Source organism: Neolamprologus multifasciatus, chromosome 23 (assembly GCF_963576455.1).
Source record: "Neolamprologus multifasciatus chromosome 23, fNeoMul1.2, whole genome shotgun sequence".
Lineage (NCBI taxonomy): Eukaryota > Metazoa > Chordata > Actinopteri > Cichliformes > Cichlidae > Neolamprologus > Neolamprologus multifasciatus.
Window position 1 is genome coordinate 11,501,055 of NC_140460.1, and position 21,764 is coordinate 11,522,818.

At 42.4% G+C, this 21,764-nt stretch overlaps 2 protein-coding genes across 5 annotated transcripts; both read left to right on the forward strand.

Moving 5' to 3' along the window:
• The first annotated feature begins 2,193 nt into the window (after positions 1-2,193).
• plin3 (perilipin 3) lies at positions 2,194-12,219 on the forward strand. 3 transcript variants are annotated; one of them, XM_085151976.1, is made up of 8 exons: positions 2,194-2,327; positions 6,894-6,981; positions 7,177-7,372; positions 7,710-7,792; positions 8,224-8,455; positions 9,187-9,536; positions 10,779-10,997; positions 11,576-12,219. In XM_085151976.1, the coding sequence occupies exons 2-8, from the start codon at positions 6,913-6,915 to the stop codon at positions 11,711-11,713; spliced, it is 1,287 nt and encodes a 428-aa protein (XP_085008102.1). In that variant the 5' UTR covers positions 2,194-2,327; positions 6,894-6,912; the 3' UTR covers positions 11,714-12,219. The 3 variants fall into 3 exon arrangements, with proteins under 3 accessions (XP_085008102.1, XP_085008103.1, XP_085008104.1); XM_085151977.1 differs by having other exon boundaries at positions 10,782-10,997; XM_085151978.1 differs by lacking the exon at positions 10,779-10,997.
• Positions 12,220-12,601: 382 nt separating this feature from the next.
• On the forward strand, positions 12,602-20,947 carry LOC146491111 (AN1-type zinc finger protein 5). 2 transcript variants are annotated; one of them, XM_085151988.1, is made up of 6 exons: positions 12,602-12,750; positions 14,163-14,362; positions 14,757-14,868; positions 15,709-15,836; positions 16,271-16,378; positions 17,532-20,947. In XM_085151988.1, exons 2-6 carry the CDS (start codon positions 14,203-14,205, stop codon positions 17,678-17,680), a joined length of 657 nt encoding a protein of 218 aa, XP_085008114.1. In that variant the 5' UTR covers positions 12,602-12,750; positions 14,163-14,202; the 3' UTR covers positions 17,681-20,947. The 2 variants fall into 2 exon arrangements, with proteins under 2 accessions (XP_085008114.1, XP_085008113.1); XM_085151987.1 differs by having other exon boundaries at positions 12,602-14,362.
• The last annotated feature ends 817 nt before the right edge of the window (positions 20,948-21,764 follow it).

A 21,764-nucleotide genomic window follows, 5' to 3' on the forward strand; every position in this document is an offset into this window, starting at 1 on the left:
ATGCCCCATTAACATATTTGAAAAATGGATAGACTTCCTAATTGCAAAATAGAATGAACAAGTATGTTCTGCTTGATATTCTCTTAGAAACACAAAGACACATTTGCAGCATTGTTGTATAGTAAGTGATGCATTATTGGTCCACATGAAAGTTATGGATGCTAAAAGAGTGAGGTGAAGGTGCAGACAGAAGATCAGCCACATGCGACGACCGTCATGAGATACGAGAGTTTGCTCTGTTATTAAGAAAAGCATGTGAATCTAAAGGAGCTGCATCGATGCATCATTGCACTGCAAACCTCACTGGAGACCTTTTCACAAAGGTCAGAGTCTCACCTTTGCAAACAGTGCTTCAGTAAACCCTGTGGAAACGAGTCATGTGACCAAATGTGTGTTTGAGCAAAAGAAAACGGCTGCTTTCAGATTTATGAGGCAGCTGCTGGCACAGGAAACATTTCTGAGAGAATCAGTTTAGTAAATATCAGCAATTCCTACATGCAGACTGTCAAAGGAAAGGTGAGGTTAACCACCAGAGCAGGTGTGAGTGTGAACGGTCATCCGTCTCCCTGTTTTAGCCCTGTGACCGGCTGGTGACCTGTCTGGGATGTACCCCGCCTCTCGCCCAACAACCCAGAATTGTATAAGCAGAAGACGGTGGATAGAATGATTGAGCCCTCAACAACAGTCCTAATTTCTCACGTGGCCCCTTGGAAAAATGAATTTTTGTCACCCTTTTTCCAGATCCACCCTGAGCCTTAGGAAACACACTGAAGGGGAAGCTCTCACGGAGCTCCCTCACTCTCCTCTGACTTAAAAATTTGTGAAAGTCTTCAGGCAGATCTTAGCTCTTAAACATACTGATCCAAGACAGCGAAATATATTTCAGAAAGATTTATAGTGTAAGTTCTGCTCAGATTACAAATGAAAGCCTTTATGTGTAGTCTATGAATGCATCACATTATGAAGGAGTTTACTTCAGTGGCTGAGCGAATAAAACCAGTGACTGTTCCCTTCGGTCACTAATTTATAATCAGTCATACAACACATGATCAGAGTTTAGTATATTTAGCAAAACTGGGATAAAAAGTGCACGCAACCAAAGAAATAAAGGGACCAGTGTGGTGCCAAAAAATGATTGATATTTCCAAAAATGATCACCTGTATTTAAACTGTTATAAATGAATTTCAAACTTATACCAGATATAACTCTTATGAGTCATTTTAAACTTTTTTATCATAAAGTAGAAGTTAATCGGCTTTTGGTAGCATAACTTTTATATATCCTTTATTTATCCAGGTCTGGCATTAAAATGTTTTTTTCATGAGAGATCTGGTCAAGAGGGCAGCAGCAGATATTGTAACTAAAATATAAGATTCAATTTTATTTTATTTTCAGTTGTATTTATCCAGCGCCAAATCACAACAACAGTCATCTCAAGGCACTTTATATTATTGTAGGGTAGACCCTACAATAATATATACAGAGAAAAACCCAACAATCATTTGACCCCCTATGAGCAAGCACTTTGGCGAAAGTGGGAAGGAAAAACTCTTTTAACAGGAAGAAACCTCCGGCAGAACAAGGCTATGGGAGGGGCGGCCATCTGTCGCGACCAGTTGGGATGAGAAAAGGAAGATAGGATAAAAGACATGCTGTGGAAGAGAGCCAGAGATTGATAACAAGTATGATTCAGTGCAGAGCGGTCTATTAACACATAGTGAGTGATAAAGGTGACTGAAGAAGAAATACTCAGTGCATCATGGGAATCCCCCAACAGCCTGCACCCATTGCAGCACCTGATCCAGCCCTAACTATATGCTGTAGCGAAAAGGAAAGTTTGAAGCCTAATCTTAAAAGCAGAGATAGTGTCTGTCTTCTGAATCCAAACTGGAAGCTGGAAGTGTTGTCAAGACGTTAGAAGTGACCAAAAAAGGACTGGGTTCATTATAATTTAGGAATAATAACACAGAGTCACAAAGATGCTTATAAAAGGGGTCTTTTTTTATTTTATTTTATACATAAACAGTTTATAAACCCCGCTGACCACTGCTCGTTTATCCGTGTAAGCACATCTGTGACACAGAAAAGTCACAGAAATGTTGGAAAGTTCTGGCACAACACTGGCCTGCAGTGACGGGCACTTCCGTGCTGTGATTTAATTGGCTGAAAGTTTGTAAGCCAGTCTTAGGCTCCGCCTTCCTCCCCTGTGTTGAAGAGTAGAGCAGCAGTGCACTATAAAAGCTCTGAGGCTGGGTGGCCCGGGTCACTGACCGGAAGTAACACAGCAGGTCATCACAAGACCGAGAACCAGCAGGCTCCCAGACAGGTGAGTGGCTCATCCCACAGGTGTGTTCCGTCCTGACAGCAGTCGTAGAGCCATGTTTTTAAGCTGTTTAACCAACTAACTCGTGCTGGTTGCCCAGCTGAGCTTTAGCCTTCGGTCTTACTTCCAGTTAAAGCTGCGGAAACAGCTTTTCTTTTAAAGAGAACCCCATGAAGACGAAAAGCTAAGGGACAGATCGGGAGACTGATTCGGAGAAGCCGTTTGTTTGGTGCTGTGTTAAGTAACGAGTCATAGTTCCTCACATGGGTGAAAGTTCACCGAGCAGAAAGGGGAAGCAAGGAAAGACGGGCCTGATTAACTCAGCTGGGAATCATCGTCATGCTGCTCAGAGCCTTTGCTTAAACTAATATTGTGCACTCGGTTACCTGAATCTTTTTTAGCTTCTGAGCCTTTCAAAATCAGGCAATCTGTTGTTGTGAGATTTCATCTCCGGTTGTGGCCTCAGTGTGTGGGCATGTGCTCTGAGTGGTTCAGACAGGTAGTGACTTTTCCCACTCGGATTCATTTTTCAGTGAATATTTTCGGTGGATGGTTTCACAAGATAAAAGGCAGAGCTCAGTAGACCACATTATGTTTCACTTCTTTTAAATCGTCGGGTGACCCCATCAAATAAATCCAGGGACCATTGCAGGGCTCTGACTGCTTTCCAGCCCATGCAAAATAACATTACACACCTGTGTGTCTTTTTTAGGTGAAACTAAAGCATAGAAAACACTAACCCTTTCAAGACTTTCCCTTTAACCTACATAAGATAACATAAGTGTCTCAGTAGTTTCCGATAAAGCAAAGTCACCTTTGATATCGAGACTTTGAGTTTTAGCTCTGGCTAATACAATGGAGTTTCCCCATCCCCCTGATGTGGCCCAACACTGCAAGGATGTCACACACAATACAGTAGGAAGAGGCTTGATAGGATTTTAATGGCCACTTTACTGGATTCAGTTGTCAGTGAGATGATCATATTGAGAAGTCTAAAGCAGCCGGTTGTGTTGCATAAAAGCCTTCTTCATAACTTGTACTGTTATCGCAGGTTCATCTCGCAGTTGATATCAGGGTGCACAGTGTCAGACTTTGCTTTGTAATAAAAACTGGTGAAGATCTCATCAACTGCCACTCAGGAAAAAAAAAAAAAAAAAACGGCGTTGCTCAACCAAGCTGTTGCAATAACATGTAATTCTGAGTCACGCACAGGCCAGAAAGATCTCTTCTGGATTGCCAGAGCTCACAAAAAACAAAAGTTAAATGATTTTATTCACACTGACATCCAAAATGTGTGAAATTATTGAATAGTAGCTCTATAAAAATGCCAGTCGTGGCTGAGGCTGTTGGATTTGAGGCTCATCTCTTGCTGATCGCCTCCTCCTGTCAGGTGGATGAAGCCGACCTGAGCACTGACTTCAGGTTGCCGCTGGTTGGCTGCACACCTCAGGATGCTGCTGGCTGTTTCTCCAGCAGGACAATCTCAGGACTCATGCTTCTCCCATTCATCTGCTTCTGTTGTGTACATCAGGTCATGCATGTCTGACGCTTGTTAACAGCATCCCAGTTAATACAGGTGGAGTCCATTTATGTCTGTATGCCATCTGGCAGAACGCAAGCAGATGCCATCCACATGTTGCAGGCACCAAAGGGAGAAGGGACGGATTTTGCTGCAGATGTTTCTTTCCAACTGGCTAACGGGCCTCTTTCCTCCTCCTTCTCTTGCTTGTATCTCTTTGTTGTCTTAACTATACGCTTAAGATACAAAGACAGGTGTGTGCGTGCATGTGCGCTAATTACCAAACTGAATATCCCCTCGTTGTTCAATGTGATGTGATGAGTCTGCCTACTCTGAGGTTTTCCTAGCTCAGGAGGTGTCCTTTGGGGGAATGACTACCCACCTAAGAAAAATTGGTCAGAGTACAGTGAAGCTAATGAGATTGTATTACCTCATTAAATAAAACTCAGTGCATTTTCTTTAACTTGTAAAGAATATTATTTCTATATGAGACCCTAATTTAAAAATACAGTACTGTGCAAAAGTCTTGAGCCACCCCCAATTTCTTTAAAAAAAATAAATAAATAAAATTCAAGAAAGTCTGGCTTTTGGAAACAAAACAGAAAGTCCAGGCTTTCTCAAGGTCTTTGAAAGGTTTTCTTTTTTACTTTATTTCCTTTCCTATTCAGTTCTTGTATCTCACTGTTGAATCTTTTTGTTTGTTTGGCCACGTAACGTGACCTATGACTCATTTGTCCACACATAACAGAAGGAAACATAACTTGGAAACAGGATGAACTTTATGTGGTCTCTTCAGGCACTTTGGTACCAACAGCTTGTCCCAAAAAGACATCATTTGGTCCTTTTTTTCTTTGGATAATTGGAGCTAATGTATCGGAATTTCAGGAGCAGGACCGTGCCACAAACGCGCTCCTTCCGGTTGTCATCTATATAGGTTCCCCCAGTTCTGCAAGCTGTTCATTCTCGTTTACGTGCCCCCACCCTCCCTCCCTCCCTCCCTCCTTGTTCTCAATTATTTAACTTCTTCATTTCTATTTAGTGCATGGGGATCTGCCAGGCCCGGGAGCCACCGCCAGTCCCCTTTGAGGCCTTCCCCAAACCGCAGCTCAATTCATGTCAAAGCATTCACTTTTACCTACTAAAACGCTGTCAAACCTAAAATGAGGATGTGGGCCCAGCTAGTGAAATGAAGGATACATGAATCGAGATTCCCAAAGAGCTGTTAGGTGAAAACTTGGAATCTTGGTATGGTATGTTTACCTAAGAAGTGTGAGGTCTTTAAAAAAAAAAAAAAAAAAAAATCTACAGCAGAGTAACCATATCTGAAAGTCATGTCATTAATAAACAGGACAAAAAATTCAGCAAAGGCCAGACGGATGATTTGGACCTTCAGCTGATCTATTGTTCACTGACACCTTATCAGAAAATGTCTCTGTGGAAGGGCGGCTGTCAGGAAGCCTTTCTCGATGAAGGGAAACAGGGAGGAAAGGCTGAAGTCTATTCAGCACATCTGGGTAGAAAAACACACAGTGGAACAGTCAGTCATGGATCGGCCTCCCCAGAGCCTGGGCCTCAGCATTATTGAAGCAGTGTGAAGAGAACAAAAGACAGAAACACCTAAAGAAGAGCTTTGAATGTCCTTCAAGAAGCCTGTAGAACTATTCCTGAAGAGCCTCACAGAGAGCTGCTCAGAGTTCAGACTGAGCTGAAGGTTAAAACTGCGTACACCAAATTTTTCATATACTGTTCCATGTATATTTGCACGAGTTAACACATTATTTTTTTGTATTATTTTTTTTTTTTTTTAATGGTGCTTCTGATACAGGTTTTTATAAATCCTAATTCCCACTCCTAGAAGAGACACGACAGGCTGGCTAGGGTTGAAACGACCTGCAGTGAAACGGAATAAATTGCTGATTAATTTTACAGCGTTGCATGGCCCAGTTAAGTATTACATTTGATCTTCATTTAAGACACTTTTTCATTGTATTCGTGTAATATGGTAGTTTTTCACTTGAGTAATTATTTTGGCCTAGTTCTCATTTAAAGAAATATTTGACACCAGCGCAGCACTGCTCGCTGTTTCCCATTAGATTAATAATATCGGATGTCGTCCATTCTGCCTGCAAGCCGTCATGAGAGCTCGTGAACACTCGGTGCCCTGCGGGACTACGGTTCGTGCCATTAGTTCTGATTTTCCTCAGACTCTCATCCATAATTTGAAATTATCAGAACTTTCATAACCACAGAGTTCTCTCGCATGATTTGTCATCCCTGTTTTCTTTTTATGTTGTAGTCACATTTCCTTCGTTTTGAATGCGAGTGCAAGAAAAATATGAGGATCCGTGTTCTGTCAGGGAGCTGTGCTCTCACTTAGAAGTCCAAGAATTGAATTAAAGGAATAAGCCCCAGATGATTTTTGTTTCACTCTTTTTAGTAACAACGGGGACTTGCGATGTGTCGTCCAGCCATTTGTACTTTCCTTATTTCTAATACACTTCAAAGCATAAATAATTCTTGGGAGTTTTCCTTTGAAGCTGCTGCTGCTGCCAGTGATGTTAGTCATGTTACCCGAACTGCTGTGAAGAGCTGTTAAAATGTCAGGCTTTTATTCTTCCAGTCTTGAATCAGATTTTGGCTCAAATCTTTCCTTCAAACACAGATAATCATGCAAGAAGAGCTTAAAAATCATAAGTTCAGGGATTACGTATGCATAATGCCTACGCCTTGACTTAACAAACACCTGTCTCATTAATTCTTGCATCATATGCGGCTTTGTTTTAATGATGCTGGAAGTTGACAAGAAAATACTCCCAAATATATCAGTATCAGTTTTTAATGTAGTTTCATCTGTGTTGCATCATAGTGTTGACAAATGATTTTGGCGTGGCTGAGCTGCCTTTCCGCATGCATTAAACTGACAGGACAAAGATTGCTGCGAGATAAAGTATACCAGCTACAGAGTATCATAGAGAAAGCTGTTATTTCATCATGCACAGTGGGCAATGTGAGGAGAGTCTGTTTCTGACACTCTGTATTCCACGACACAGATTGAATCCAGCAGTCACAATGGCAGACAGCGGGAAGACTAATGAGAGTGCAGCTCCGGCAGAAAAAACAGCTAATGGAGAGCAGCAGGTGAGGGGCACTGTGACCTGAAATGATCCCTAATACATAACACGAGTCTACTGTGAACTCATTTGACACTTGATATTTCCCCGTTTTGATCATCTACTCTTGGAAATTAATCATTATTCCTTATTGATTACTAATACAGACCTGAAAAAAGCTGACCTATACTGAATAACAGCGATGGTTCTATTTTTGTCCTAGACTGTTGTTTCACGAGTGAGCAACTTGCCCTTGGTCAGTTCGGCGTGCGAGGCGGTTTCAAACGCCTACAGTACCACCAAAGACAACGTTCCCCTGCTGAAGGGAGTGATGGATGTAGCCGAGAGCGGGGTCCGGACTCTGGGAGCAGCTGCCACCGCAGGGACCAAACCTCTCTTGAACATGATCGAGCCACAACGTAGGTTCCCGTCTCTGCAAATCCAAATCCGATGTAACTTATGATAATCGCACAAAGATGTACCTCAAACAGATATTTCATGCTGGTTGCGCATTAAAGGTGAGAAGCTGAAGTCAAATCCATTGCTGCCTCAGGGATGGAATGCAATAGAATCATAAGAATGTTTCTTTTATTGTCATGAGAATAAACTTTCCAAATTTAATCGTGGTGTAATTTGAATCTCTGACACTCATCCAGTTCTAGCTGTACTGTAAACCTGACACGGTGCCTGTTTTTTACTGAGTGGTATTACACTCAATGATTCTCGCATTGTCCTTCTGTTGTGCACTTGTTGCAGTTGCCTCTGCAAACGAGTACGCTTTGAAAGGATTGGATAAGATGGAAGAAAAGTTGCCTATTCTTCACCAACCAGCAGACGAGGTCAGAATGTTTTAATGTAGCATCAAAAAAACCTTAAATGCTGTCATAAAAGTCCAAAATGATAGACTTGATAAAGAAAACAGCTCTCTGGCCTCCATCATGTGCTTGTTTTCTTCATATTGGTGCATTCTGGATGATTTTGACAATACAGAAAATGCAAAATGCTTCACAGATCATTGCAGATTTACCTCTTTTCCACTAACATGTTGTCACTGCTGGCACTGATGCAAACTGAGTAGTGGCACTCTTTACAGCAGCATGAGCACAGTTTATCAGCTAGCATTAATGATTAAAAACTGAGAAATTAAGAATAAATAAAATTCTGTCACGACTTTCTTCCTCTGAAATTACCCCAGAGTCTGCACCAAATCGAGCTCCGGCACCACGTTGGTTTTCAAAAGAAGGTAATTATCTTATCTCTACTTCCTCAGGTGGTGTCAAACACAGTGGGAAGGGTGTACCAGTCTGTGGCAGGGGCCAAAGAAGCCATGGTGGGGGCTGTGATGGGTGGTGTCGAGCTGACCCGGGCAGCAGTCAGCGGAGGAATCAACACAGTCATGGGCACCAGGATGGGCCAGATGGTCAGCAGTGGGATGGGCTTGGCCCTCGGCCGATCCGAGGACTGGGTCGACCAGAACCTACCGATCACTGAGAGGGAGCTGGGTCAGTAGCTGTACTAATCACTTCATCAAAAACACTGGGTGATAATGAACCCATTTGCCTTTTGTGGAATTATATGAATGTGTCTTGACAGATAAAAGTAAAAAAAAATAAAAATAAAAAAAAGAATGATTGAGATTATCCCAAAAAATAAAAGTCATAAAAGCAGGATGAGGTAATCTGGTGAAATGGGGGGTGGTCATCATGACTGTTGAATTCGACCACCGTGACTGAACACGTGGATGGTCGGTGCTATTCATAGAGAGGCAGGGCATTCCAGTGAACTTCCCTTCTGTTAACTTGGCCCAAAAAGTACCTGCAATTTCCAGCACTCGCAGCTTTGACACCTGCTACCGTGATGTCATGTTATCATGACAACCTGCCATACTCTACTGTGGAAGCTGTGAAAGAGCTCCGTCTCTGATTATGGCTATGTGGCACAATTGCAACTGTGGCAGCAGCACAGTTGAAGTTGTTCCTTTAACCATCAAAGTGGCTTTTAATGAAAGCACAGTGATGCAGCGTTATGTCCTTTTGCTTGCACAGAACTGATCAGAGGCTCTGTAGTGGTTCTTAGCAGCAAAACTTCAAACAGTTGGGGGGGGGGGGAGAGTGTTTGCATCAGTCATGACATACCCAACACCCTGTGCAATGAAAATGCTACATATTTTAACAGTCTATTTCTGTTAGTAATGTCAGGGTCACACATCTGATTTAGCACTCGCCTCTTTCAGCTGCTGTGGCCGAACCTGCCAGCAGCGAGGTAGCTACCTCTTCAGACAACCCCAGCTACTTTGTCCGGTTGGGGAGACTCTCTGCTAAGGTACAGGAACGAGCTCTTCGGCACTCTTTGGATCGGGCACGTCACTACCGGGACGCAGCCTATGGTACGATTGTTCAGATTACCAACACTCTGGACCTGCTAGAAAGCGCCCGCGCCAGTCTCGGTTCAGCAGGTAACCAGATAGGAGGAGCCTCGGAGAAACTCCTGCAGCACTGGACCGAGTGGAAGCAGAAGCACGGAGGACATGATGGGCAGACCGAGTCTGAGTCAGAGCCAGACGGGACCAAAAATGAGTCTGAGGTCAGGACCGAAAGTCTTTGAAAACGATTATTCAGCTGTGTTTTACAGATATTTTTACTTTGACTTCCTAAGACCCGAACTCTTTTATGTCATGCGTTTTTAATTTCTTTGCTATTTGGGCTGATTGGAACCTGATGAAGGTAAAAACAAAGAATTGCCTGATTTATTTATTGATCTTTTTTAACCTGATTTTTGTTTCTTAGAAAATGAGATCCACATATGAGAACATTTGTTTAAAATTTTGATAGCACAGTGGCAGTGTAATGCCCACGTAAGTGGAAATCAGGCCCTTGTAGAGCAAAATTTAGTATTGTGGTCTAGACAACCCAAAATGTGATGTCCACATTTGACCTCTGACCTCTCCTTCAAGGTAAATAGAGTGATCTTTGAAGGTTGAAGTGATAATGTGTAGAGCCATTTTAAAAAAAAAAAAAAAAAAAAAAAAAAGGCTCTATACATTATTACAGCCTTTGTTTGTATTGAGAACCTTCAGGCATATAGGGAATGAAATATGGGAATTCTAAATATCAAATTACTTTGGACCTTATGACCTCCTCAAGGTCATAAGGTTCAGCTGATGACGGCTCCGCTCGAGGAGGACCGGTGTGATGGTGCTCGTGTTCTTCAGAGAGGAATACAGCTCCTCGGCAAACTGTCGAGCTGCGGTCAGCTGGTCCTGGACTGTGCTCGGCAGACCTTTAGCACTTGAAACCACGCTGGCACACGCCTTATGACCTCCTCAAGGTCATAAGGTCAAATTTTCATACTGTCTTTTGTTTCAAACGGCTTAATTTTTTTGCCTTTGTTTGTCCTGGCAACATTTACATTTCACATCTGCCTGTCTGTCAAGTTGATCACAGAATGTGTGTGTTAAAGACATTATTGTCAAAAGAAAGTGAATGAGCTGCCTAGTTAATTAGAAATGTATTATATGATATAATGTCCAGTTATTTACAGATCAATCCACGATCTGCTCCTAGATAATGTTTGTCTTTACTGCACTAAAAACTTGTTGAAGTACATTTAAAAAGAACAAAGAAAACAATATTAATATATCCCCTTAAATAAATGCTGCCCAGAGAGTGAGCTTGCTTGGCATAGGTTCGCACTCTGAGAGCTTTTTATTTACTTTCCACCGTCATTTCCTTCTGTGTCATTGTTGTGCTGTTTACATTTGGACTGTCCCGTTATCATAGCTTTACATTTTATTCATTTGGTTTTTGTTTCCACTTACGTTCACAGCAGCTTGAAAGGCATACCCTCTCTATGGTGCGTGGTCTGAGCGACCAGCTGCGGTCGGCGTGTGCCAGCGTGGTTTCAAGTGCTAAAGGTCTGCCGGGCAGAGTCCAGGACCAGCTGAGCGTGGCTCGACACTCTGCCGAGGAGCTGTATTCCTCTCTGAGGAACACGAGCACCATCACACCGGTCTTCCTCGAGCAGAGCCGTCATCAGCTGAACCAAGTACGCATCATGCTTTGCTGTCTTTACTGCTCCAGCTGTGCAGCTGCTTAATTAAATGTATATTAGGTACACCTTGCTACTGCTGTGTTGAACAGTCTTTTGTTGTTGTTGTTGTTTGTACAAGGCCTAATTACTGTTATTTGAGTTACTGTTGCCTTCATGTGAGCTCAACAGTCTGGCAGCAAGGTCTGGTTATTTTCCTGTGACATCACCAGGCATTTTTAGCTGGAGAACTGCTGTCTTACACATTGGTCCAACAAATAAATTAATAATATTATCCATTCTTAATCCTGGATATGGTCGTGTGGGAAAAGCCCAGCAGATCAGCAGTTTCTAATCATCTTTCTTTCCCATTCTGATGCTCCATCTGAACCTCAGCAGGTCGTCTTGACCACATCGAAATGCAGAGAGTGGCTTCCGTGTGATTGGCTGATTAGCTATTTGCATTAACAATCGGCTAATAAAGTGGCTAGTCAGTGCAACTAATTTGTTTCCAATCTGTGATGGTGCTCAGTATTATTTCAGATCATTTATCCTCTTAACTGTACATTTTTATTAAGTGTGTGTGTGTGTCCCAGGTTCAGACGTCTGTGGATGGTGTCATGGACTATCTACTGCACAACACGCCGCTCAACTGGCTGGTGGGACCGTTCGCTCCTCAGATCACTGAGCATGCAGAGGGCGACGTGGCAGAGAAGGCCGGACCAAAAAAGTAGACGCAAAGACTTCCTGTGCTCCTCTGAGATGATTCAAAGTGGTGTTAGGGGACTATTTCTAGATGTTGATGGACCAGCTCAAAATAGGTGCCATAATATTCATGAAAAGCTCTCATCATCATAATCCTATCGGTTTTTGACAATACATTTATCATGCAGAAGTTAAAATCTAAAATGTGGCCTTACGAAATCATGGTTTTGCACTTTATTATTTATGGTAGATTTGTTGGGTTTTTTGTTTTGTTGTTTTTTTTTTGTTGTTTTTTTTTTAATCTCTGAAAGATTAATCTGTGTCTGTAAACATTTTTGTTTGGAAGGAATTCAAAACCTTCCCAAAACAAAGTAAAATCTAGTGCCGTATAGGAAAAATAATATAGAAAAGACATGAGGACATCCTGAATCAGATGCATTTCATTTGTTTTCAAATTTTACCTTCAGTATTCTCTTTCTGGAAAGAGTTAATTTTCAGTAAACTGATATGTAAATAAATTTCTAACACTGCAGAATCTTGTATGAGCGAGTGACTCTTTATTTATGTTTGGAAACAGCCTCACACACAGGTTAGAAACAGGAGCTGGTGTCAAACAGAAAAATTAGGATAAAAATAAGTCTAGAGAGTATTTGTTTTGTGAAGAAGAAATGATTGATTTCCCTGTTTCATCACAAAAATGTCTTTTTGTGGATGTGGAACCGAAGAAGCAGCATTAGATCAATAACATAAAACAAATTAACTGTAACATTAAAACTCCTAAATAAAAAGGCCAAAGTCAGGGATCGTGTCCACAGAGGGACTGGGGCCGAACGATGTTATTCTGACCTTGTGTGTGATGATCAGCTGTGGTGGTGGAGGTGGTGTAGGTGTAGTTTGCTGTGCTGGCCCGTCGCTCTGAGGGCTGACACTGGCGGTGACGTCATGGTCGTTGTTTCGAATGTCGGGAGCTAGCGCTGGGTAGGAGGCCGCGCGCTCTGCTGGGGACACAGCTCACTCAAATCTGAACCCCTCCGTCGTCGACAGCCGCCGATTAACTACGTTTCAGGTAATGTCTTCATCCCCGACTGATTCGGCAGATTCCCGGGATGTGGTACCGGTCATAAACCCAGCCGGGACGCTGTTGGGAGGCGCTCTAGTTTTGGGTTGGCTGATTGCGTTAGCAACTCGGCTAACAGATAGCCCGCTAACACTAGCGTTTATTCGATTGAAAAGCCGCGATCTGCGTATAGTTCGTCACCAAGGACGCTGTAGCATTTAACTTTCGTATTTTTCACGATGACACAGGGCCACTGGTCGAGTTTCGTCCTTCCTTTTACACCGGTATGCAGTGTCAGACAGACCAAACGTCCAGCGAGGCTGTTTGCTAATGTTTGCTGTGAGCTATTCAAGCACAGGACGCCAATTGTTTTCTTGTGCGGACAAACTCGGACTGGGAACAGCCAGCTGGAAGTTGTTCGGCAAAACTGCACGCAGCGCAGTTTTAACGTTAGCCAGCTCGTCGGTATTTAGGGTTTCGTACTGACGGGGTTTTTGTTTTATTCTTGTTGTCGTTTTCACAACTTTCTCCATGACCAAAAACGTCTTGTGCGGCGGAAGAAAGCGTGAAACAGCTGAGTTAGCGCATGTTTCACACACCGTCATTTACCTTCTAGGGTGTGTGTGCGGCTCTTTGGACCCTTTGTTTCCGTCACCGTGCACAGCTCTCCGTGTTTGTTCAAACTAATCCCACAGCTTCCTACTTTTAAAACTCGTGCTTGCTTTGATGTTGTAAGAGGTGCAGTACATTCGGCGATCCGTTTCACTGTTTCACTATTGCTGCTACGTTTTTGTGTTTTCTAATAATTTTGAAGCATAGTTTATTTATTAGTATTTTCAGTGTGCCAAAGTCCAGGCCTGATTTTGCAGTAATCGTGGACTTTGGCCTTCAGAAGTTGGGGTTGGTTTTAATTTTGGTTTATGAAGTTTATAAAACTGCGACAGACCTTCATTACAGCTGCAAGTAGTGGACCATAACCTTTAATTCACAAAGACCTCTTTTCCACTTGTCCAGTGCCTAATCTAGAGCTGGTTCAATGCATTCCAGTAAATAGGGGGGAGGGATGACTACTTTCTGTGCCAGAAAAGTGTGAACCAGCTCAGCGCTGCAAATTTACTGGTTGTAAAAGTTGGAAGGGGCTTTAGCTAGAAAGTAACAGTATTTGCCAAATAAGCCCCAGGATTTGTCTGCTGTGATGATCTTTTTTTCTTTAAGCTATGTAATGATCAGTCCTCAAGCCTTTTAGAGCTGGACTGGCTCTGTGTCGGTGCAAAAGAGGTAAAAGAAGTCATGATGTGCTCAAACTCTACTCTCATGCTGCAATGCCAATCTCCAAGCTCTTTTAGCTCCAACTTAAAAAGCTTTGTAATCAAACAGGGACTGCTAATTATTCTCACTAACTTCTGCAACCCCATTTTCAGGATTATCCTCTCCCATCCCCCTTACCCCCTCTGTCAGAGCATGGCTCAGGAGACCAATCAGACGCAGGTGCCAATGCTTTGCACTATGGGATGCGGTTTCTATGGTAACCCCCGCACCAACGGCATGTGCTCGGTCTGCTACAAGGAACACCTGCAGAGACAACAGGGAGGGGGGCGGTCCAGCCCCCCTGGAGAGAAAGGTAGGAAGATGGGAGAGACATGACCTATAAAAAGCAGGGGTCTGCTGGATAAGGGTGTACCAGGTGAATAAGTCAGGAGCTTTTAAATGGGAGTCACTCAAAAAGTGCACTGGAAATAGGGAGCCGAACTAGCTAAAAGGGGCTGGAGAACAGAGGTAGCATTAGCTGCCTACACTGTGGCATCAGAAAGCAAGAGAGTTACATTGCCATTTGTTGTTGTACATTAACTCAAAGTGCATCTGATCATGGTAAACAAATACATGTAGGGAATGTCAAGACGCTTAGAAGCAAGTGGAAAGTCATCCATGTGTGAGGCAACAACAGATTTTTGTGTCATTTGTGGTATCTGACTGTCCTCCTCCCCCCTCCCCGACACACACATACGTGCACACAGCTGCTACTTCACCAGTGGGATCACCAGGATCGGCCAGTGCAACTGTGGAGAGCACAACCTCAGAGCCCAGTACAGAGGTGGCAGGAACCCCACCTGAGGAACAAACAACCAGGTATGCTGAGTTACGCGTAGAATAGCGCAGAGAGCCGTGTTGTTTAATTGAGTCATTGTGAATCAGTGTTTTAGATGTGATTCATCAAGGAAAAATATACTCCGTGTTGGCTCTTTGACTAGTCCAGTCAGTTCATGCTAGTACAGCAGCTTGCCTCTGCAGAAGGCAAAGCGGGTAAGCAGTTGTGTGCATATTTATTTATGAAAACAAAACCTTCTATCACCATGGTGCAGTCATTTTCTGGGTGAAAACATTTTTACCTTACCCTGACGACCCTAACCTTCTAGTAAGAACTTTTCAGCTGTTTCAATTTGCACGTCAACATTGACAGGTGAGGTTGTGATGAGCTCCTGATGATTATCAAAAGCCAAATTAAGTGTACGATGGGCTGTGTTGTCATTGACACTGGAAGAAAATTAGCTAGAGGATGGTGTAGTTTAAAACTTAGCTTGAGGCCCTGTTCTGAAAAACTGCAGCGTAATGCTGAATAATTTTTTGCTGGCCAAGTTCTTTTTCTGCTATTCTGCGTTTCGAAGGGCCTCTTTTATAATTTGCTTTAACTTTACCATTGGGCTAACCTTTTTAAATGTTAAAAATGGATTTAATTCATGCCATTGTGAGGAAAGTGCGATAGGTAAGAAAAGTTCTGCGGTTTTATATTGCAGCGTGTGCACTGGATCTGTTACCTCCCAAAGGGGACAAAACCAAAGCAAAGAGAGTACCAAGATAAATTTAATCATTTCAATTCTTTTTTTTTTGTTTTTGTTGTGTTTTTTTTTTTCTCAGTATTTTTATTTAATCTAAACTGAAATTTGCTGACTTGATTTGATGCCCTGTTAGTCCCAGCTCCACCAGCCCAGTAACTCAACAGATGACAGCTATGAGCATCTCCCAGGATTCAGGAGCTGTGGATTCTGATCGAGCAGAAGCCGAGGAGGGTGAAGAGGAGGGTACTTCAAACAGCACAGGTAAACATCGTAGAAAGCAGTAGTTCATTCCCTACCCACCGTCCACACGGTCGGCCCTACTCAAAGCAGAGGAGGACACTATTAAGAACTGCTGCGTGAATAAACAATGGGACGCACTCGCCACCCTGTTCCGGGAGCGTGCCTGAAGTGATAAACACAATATGCTCTGCGATGACTCCATTGGTTTTTCCCGTTTTATTTCATTTTGCCTTCTGCTTTGTGGCATGTTCTGTGTTACAGTCAAATAACTGTGTAAGGAAATCGTGCCAGAGTGTTTTTATGAGTTTAAAATAATATTTTATAAAGCTTAAGTTACGGCCTCTGACCCGGCTAGAATATTTGATTGGTTGAAGTTAATTGTGTTGTCTTTTGTACATGTGCATAAATAAACATACAGCTGTTTTACATACGGTTGCTTTGTTTTTCCCCACCAGAGCCAGTCGGGGAAGCTGCGCAGGCTTCGTCTGATGGCGACCAGACTCCTGATAAAAACAAGAAAAAGAATCGCTGCTTTTCTTGCCGGAAGAAAGTAGGACTTACTGGTAAGTGAAGGAAGAATTTCACTCAAGTTTCTTATTTGTTTATCCAGTGTTTTATGAGTCGGCAGGGGTTCCTCACCCCCAATAAGACATTGATTTGCCACACGGATGTATGTGGTGCAATGTCAAAGACATCTTTAATATTCTTCGTCTGCAGACCTTTTAGCTGCTAAACCTGTTTTTAAAGGACAATAATGACAGCTGCACACAAATGATTCATATGTGCATTTATTCTGTGATGATCGCTTATGTACAGCGAGCGACATTCTGCACTTAAGTGATACATTTCACAGTGTGCAGCTCAGTCCTTTTTTTTTTTTGCCTCATAGGAGACTGTGAGACTTAATAGCAATGATTATATATCAGCTTAATTGAGACCACATCCTGAGTTAGCATGTAAAAATGGGCAACATCATCAAGGCCCAGTCAAACTGAATTTAATTAAAACCTTACACAGGGCAGTGTAAGAATAAGTCTGTAAAATAATCAGGATGTAGTAGGACTGGGTGATGCATTTCTTTCTTTCTTTTTTAATATAGCCTCAGTCTCCCTCTGCACCTCGAGCTGACTCTGTTTTTCTGCAGCTTGGAGAGAGACACAGGGCTGTTCCCAACAATGAAAAATAACTTTTTAGTTTACGGATAGACGGCATGAAAACTGAGTTTTCATAATGTGTGTGTGTAACCAAAGCTTATTAACTTTTGGAAATGGTACGCTAAAAAGAAGTCGGTGAATTTTACCTCCCAGAAGTTGGAAGATCTGAACCAAGTCATGTGGTGAGATTTACAGACCTAACAAGGCAGCAGTCAAGGAACAATTGCCTGTTGTTTTTGTTTTTGTTTTTTTTTTGTTTTTTTAAGGTCAAATGAATGTTTTTGTCAGTGGCGTCTTAGTAGTCTGGTCTGATGGCAGGTAATGCATCTAATATGCTGTATATAAATCTACTGCAGCACATAGTTTCCTTGCTGCTCTGTCCTCTTGTCTGTTATAAACACACTGATTTGGGGTCAGCACCCGAGAAATGAAACAATCCCAAATTGAAGAAAATAGCCATTCTGCCCCAAAATAATGAGATGTGAGTTTTGGTCTCTGGTGTCCAGATACATGTGATGTCTATAATAAAGCGTCCAAGTTTAATTGCTTCTTTTTCCTCAAGGTTTTGACTGTCGCTGTGGCAACCTGTTCTGCGCCATCCATCGTTACTCCGACAAACACGACTGTCCCTATGATTACCGGAGCGCAGCCGCTGCCCAGTTACGCAAGGAGAACCCCATCGTAGTGGCTGAGAAGATTCAGAAGTTATGAGGACTGAGAGCAAAAAAGAAGTTTCTGACTTTGTGAATTTGAACAATGGCGACTTGGATGAAAACACCTGATATCGTGGCTTCATTTGTTCATGGTAGTGTAAAGCGGGCAGGGTGTGGGTGGTGCGGTCGCAGCCACAGTCCAGACACTTCCCTTACTAGCATCTCCCTCTCTCTCCACTTGTGACTGCAGCGCGCGTGTGTGTGTTTGTATGAAAGTGTGTGTGTGTGTGTGTGTGTGTGTGTGCGTGCACATTTGCTTGAGAGCTGGGGAGAGAGCCATGAGGGCTTGGTGGACATTTGTTTTGCCGTGGGAAGGGCAGGAATTTGATTTTTACCCCTTTTTGGGTTTTTTTTGTTGTTGTTGTTTTTCCACTTAGCGGGATCGTGTGAGTGTATTTTTTTTATACAATCCCTGTAGGTAGCTGAAATGAACGAGGACAAGCTGTTAAGGAATGTGTCAATCGGGATAATGACGGAAACACATTTAGGGGGTCTAGTGACTCATGTATCAGCAAGACCTTTAAGGGCTTTGGAATATAGTATTTTATCCCAGACTGAAAAATGATGTCAACTACTTGTCAAATTGGCAACTCCTGTACTCTGTGGGCGATCACATGTAGTACTCCAAAGTCTGAGTTTTCCACATGCGTCTCTCTTTGATATGTAGGCCTGTATGGATACTGGGTGCATGAACAGTCATTGGAAGGGGAAAGCCGGGGAGGGAAACAAACAACCTTGACTTAACTGTGTGATTGAATTCTTTTTTTTCTTCTTTATTTTAATGAGCGTATGACATCAGAAGATCTATATTAATATATTGTAGTTAGCTTGAATTGTGTGATTGCATTCTATTTATTTTTTATCGTTTGGTTGGTCTGTGCTGGAGGATTGGCAGCATGTGTCCGCGAATCTTTAACGATTTGCTCTTAACTTTTTCTTCGATTATATTTAAGTAATTCCATCCTGATTATGTAACCAGTGAAGAAGAAAATGCGCGCCCGAGCTCTGACGCGACGGAGCGGAGCCCGGCCGAGCCGCTCGGAGGGAGCGAGTGCAGTAGGATGTCAGTGATTAAGGCTTTGGGTATGAAGCACAACGACGTATGTCCGCTGCAGAGCACAAGCTACGGTGCCACGCCCGCTCAGTTTTGTTCAGCATTCGGGTCACTTGCAGTTTATATCCGAGCTGTATCGCAGCCTTGCTGATGAAATTGCCTTGTCGAGTTGCTGAGATTTTCTTCTTCGGTAAGGCGGCGCGCTCGCCTCGAATGACCTTTTATGTTCTTCGGAGCCGGTATGAAGCTCCACGTTTCTCCTACCACCAGCAGACCACTGACACATGCTGAATGAAAACTGACCCGGGTCGCAGTTGCTCTCATAGACGATGACGTACGTTCTGCTCAGCGTTGCAGTGCCGCAGAGTTGCGTGCTGTGCTTTTACAGTGTGCTCAGACTGCTTCTAGCTAGCTTCTTCTAGGAAGATCAGTCCCACGTGCATGTGTGCAGTCAAACACGCGTTGCTGTTTTGTGACTGCGTAGTTTGAAATGAAGCTGGAATGTTTAAAAAGCCGCACAGCAGTAGCACAATGCATGGCCGGAACCGTAAGGTTCCCGTTAACAGGACTCTGTTTTGTTTTTTTTTTCCTCAAATGTAAATACCATACAGCTCCTCTTCTTATAGTATAACCTCAATGTAGATTTTTGCCAGGTAATAAAGGTGGGGAATTAAGGCAACAAATAGTACTCTCTGTATTAAAGTGCTTTTCATAATTATCCAAAAAAAATGTGCTACAACTAGCACTGATGTTTTCCCCATCTTGTTTCCTCATTAATTTTTCAGGTTTTTACATGTAATGTTCAAATTGTTTAATAACCACTAGTATCCCCTGCAGGCCACGTGGTTTCTATTTTACCATACTAGCTACACTCTTAACCAGCCCCCCCCCCCCCCCCCCCCCCCCGAGCTACATTAACGTTGCTGAATAACAGAGTATCTCAGTCAGTGCTTTTATCCTGTTACTGATTTGTAGCAATAGCGATATTACTGAAAGTTTAAAGGGCCCCAAGCAAGAAATAGAGGGTTCATCTTTTCATTATTAAAAGCTTTCCCTGTAAATGTTGCTTGATGCGGTTCATTATATATTAATGAAAGCTGGAGAAAAGTTGCATTTGAATTTTCAGAGAATGCAATTTAAAAATAATCCACCGCAAAAGGCGAGGGAGTGGAATGACACTCATCCGTGTGTCGGTTTAGTTCTGCCTCTTCTGATTGGAAAAAGAGCCTTCGTGGAGTCTTTGTGTTAATGGCCGACTTGGCATGCCAACGGCGAGACGTTTTGCCGTGGATGAGTTGAGCCCGTAGTGACGGTGATTTAACTTCTTCCAGCGTCACACCTACAGTGTAAATTTCAAATTGAGAAGGTGTTAACTGTGATGTTCAGGGGGACGAGTGGTTGGTGCTGCTCTGCAGTTCGTTGTGTTTTAGACACAGAATTCTCAGACTTGGGTTGATGATTATAAAACATCGTTGCATACGGTAAGCTCGGTTTTCCTTTACAGATTAATTGTCTCTTCATAGGAGAACTTTCCTGCGATGATTGTTCAGTTATGTAAATCATGGGGGGTCGCATGGTTTACGCTCATTTTCTATTGACTGCTCATATCAGTGCTCCAAACGTTTCAGCATGTTTTTCCTGATAAATGTGAGCAGTTTGAATGTAAACCACCACAAGTCACACGATAAGTCGCGTTGCCGTCAGACTGACTGTCCGTTGGCCGACGATGGTTGTCTTTATGTGATTTGAGACATTTGAATCATTCAAATCTTTTGACTGTTTGACTTGCCACCAGCAATTAGGGCTACGTGACCCGAGTAACTGAGATATTATCAGTGCATATACTTGTGTTTTGGTTTTTTTCCCCCTTTTCTGTTGCATTGATTATTGTTTTATGTTCTCACACCTTTCATAATCAGTGTCTTCATCATGCAAGGGTTTTGATTGAGAATAATAAACTTGTGAGTTAGGATGAATTTTCTTCAGCTTCACTGCAGGAATAAAGACATATTATTCTGTCTTTCAAGATGAGCTTTAGGGACTTGAGATGAAATCTACGATGTTCACAGAGGTGTAGTTGCCGTCCCTTGGCACTCCAGTCCCCCAGAAACACCACCAGATATCTTTTTATTTTATTTTTTCTTTTAAGAGTTAGGATTGTATGATGTGTAAGAGTAAGTATAAACAATAAAATCACAAAGTTTATTTTAATTTACACTTGTCGTTTGTATTTATTTGTCTTAATGTATGCTAAATAAATACTCGTTTTAAATCCAAGCTCCTTGCACTCTGCTTTAGAAGAAAACCTCAGTATTTTACTGCGATACAAGCTGCATGTGGAGATGTGGAAATATACGAAGTTTTTACAGCTAATGTAGTTGTGCTGTTATCACCACAGCGGGAAAAGCGTATTTAACTGTTATAAATGACTTTTCTATGATTTTTCACATTTTTGTAAAGCCATCAAGTGGGTCAGTTCGTAGCCCTTGGAGGTCTTGTTCTGATCTTTCGGCAGTTTGACAGCCCTGCCCTAAGACAGAGGGGTGCCACAGGTCAATAAAGGTTATCACCTTTATCCATACTACTTTCAGATCTCTCAGAATGCTTCTGTCTATAGAACAAGGGCTTACTTTGAGTATGAACATGCCTCTGCACTCGTGAAATCATTCCCAGGTCAACACGTACAACACCAAAACACAGAATGAGGAAATATCTTTTGAAGGAATGACTCAAAGCCTTTCTCTAGCACATGGAGACCACTTAAATTTTTTCATTTATTCTGTTATCTGTCTGAATAATATCAGTTTGATATAGGATATTCCTGTGTTATTATATGTATAATTAAGCCCATTTATTTACATGTATAAGATATCCATCCTACTTCCATCATGATTTAGTCATTCAAGTTAACAATTACAAGTTACACTCTAGGCAGTAGCTTTGTTGTTTGATGTCATCCAGTGTTTAATAAAGGGCAAAAAAAAGTTAGACCTCCTCTCGGGGCCCTGTGGGTTTGTACTGATGTGCC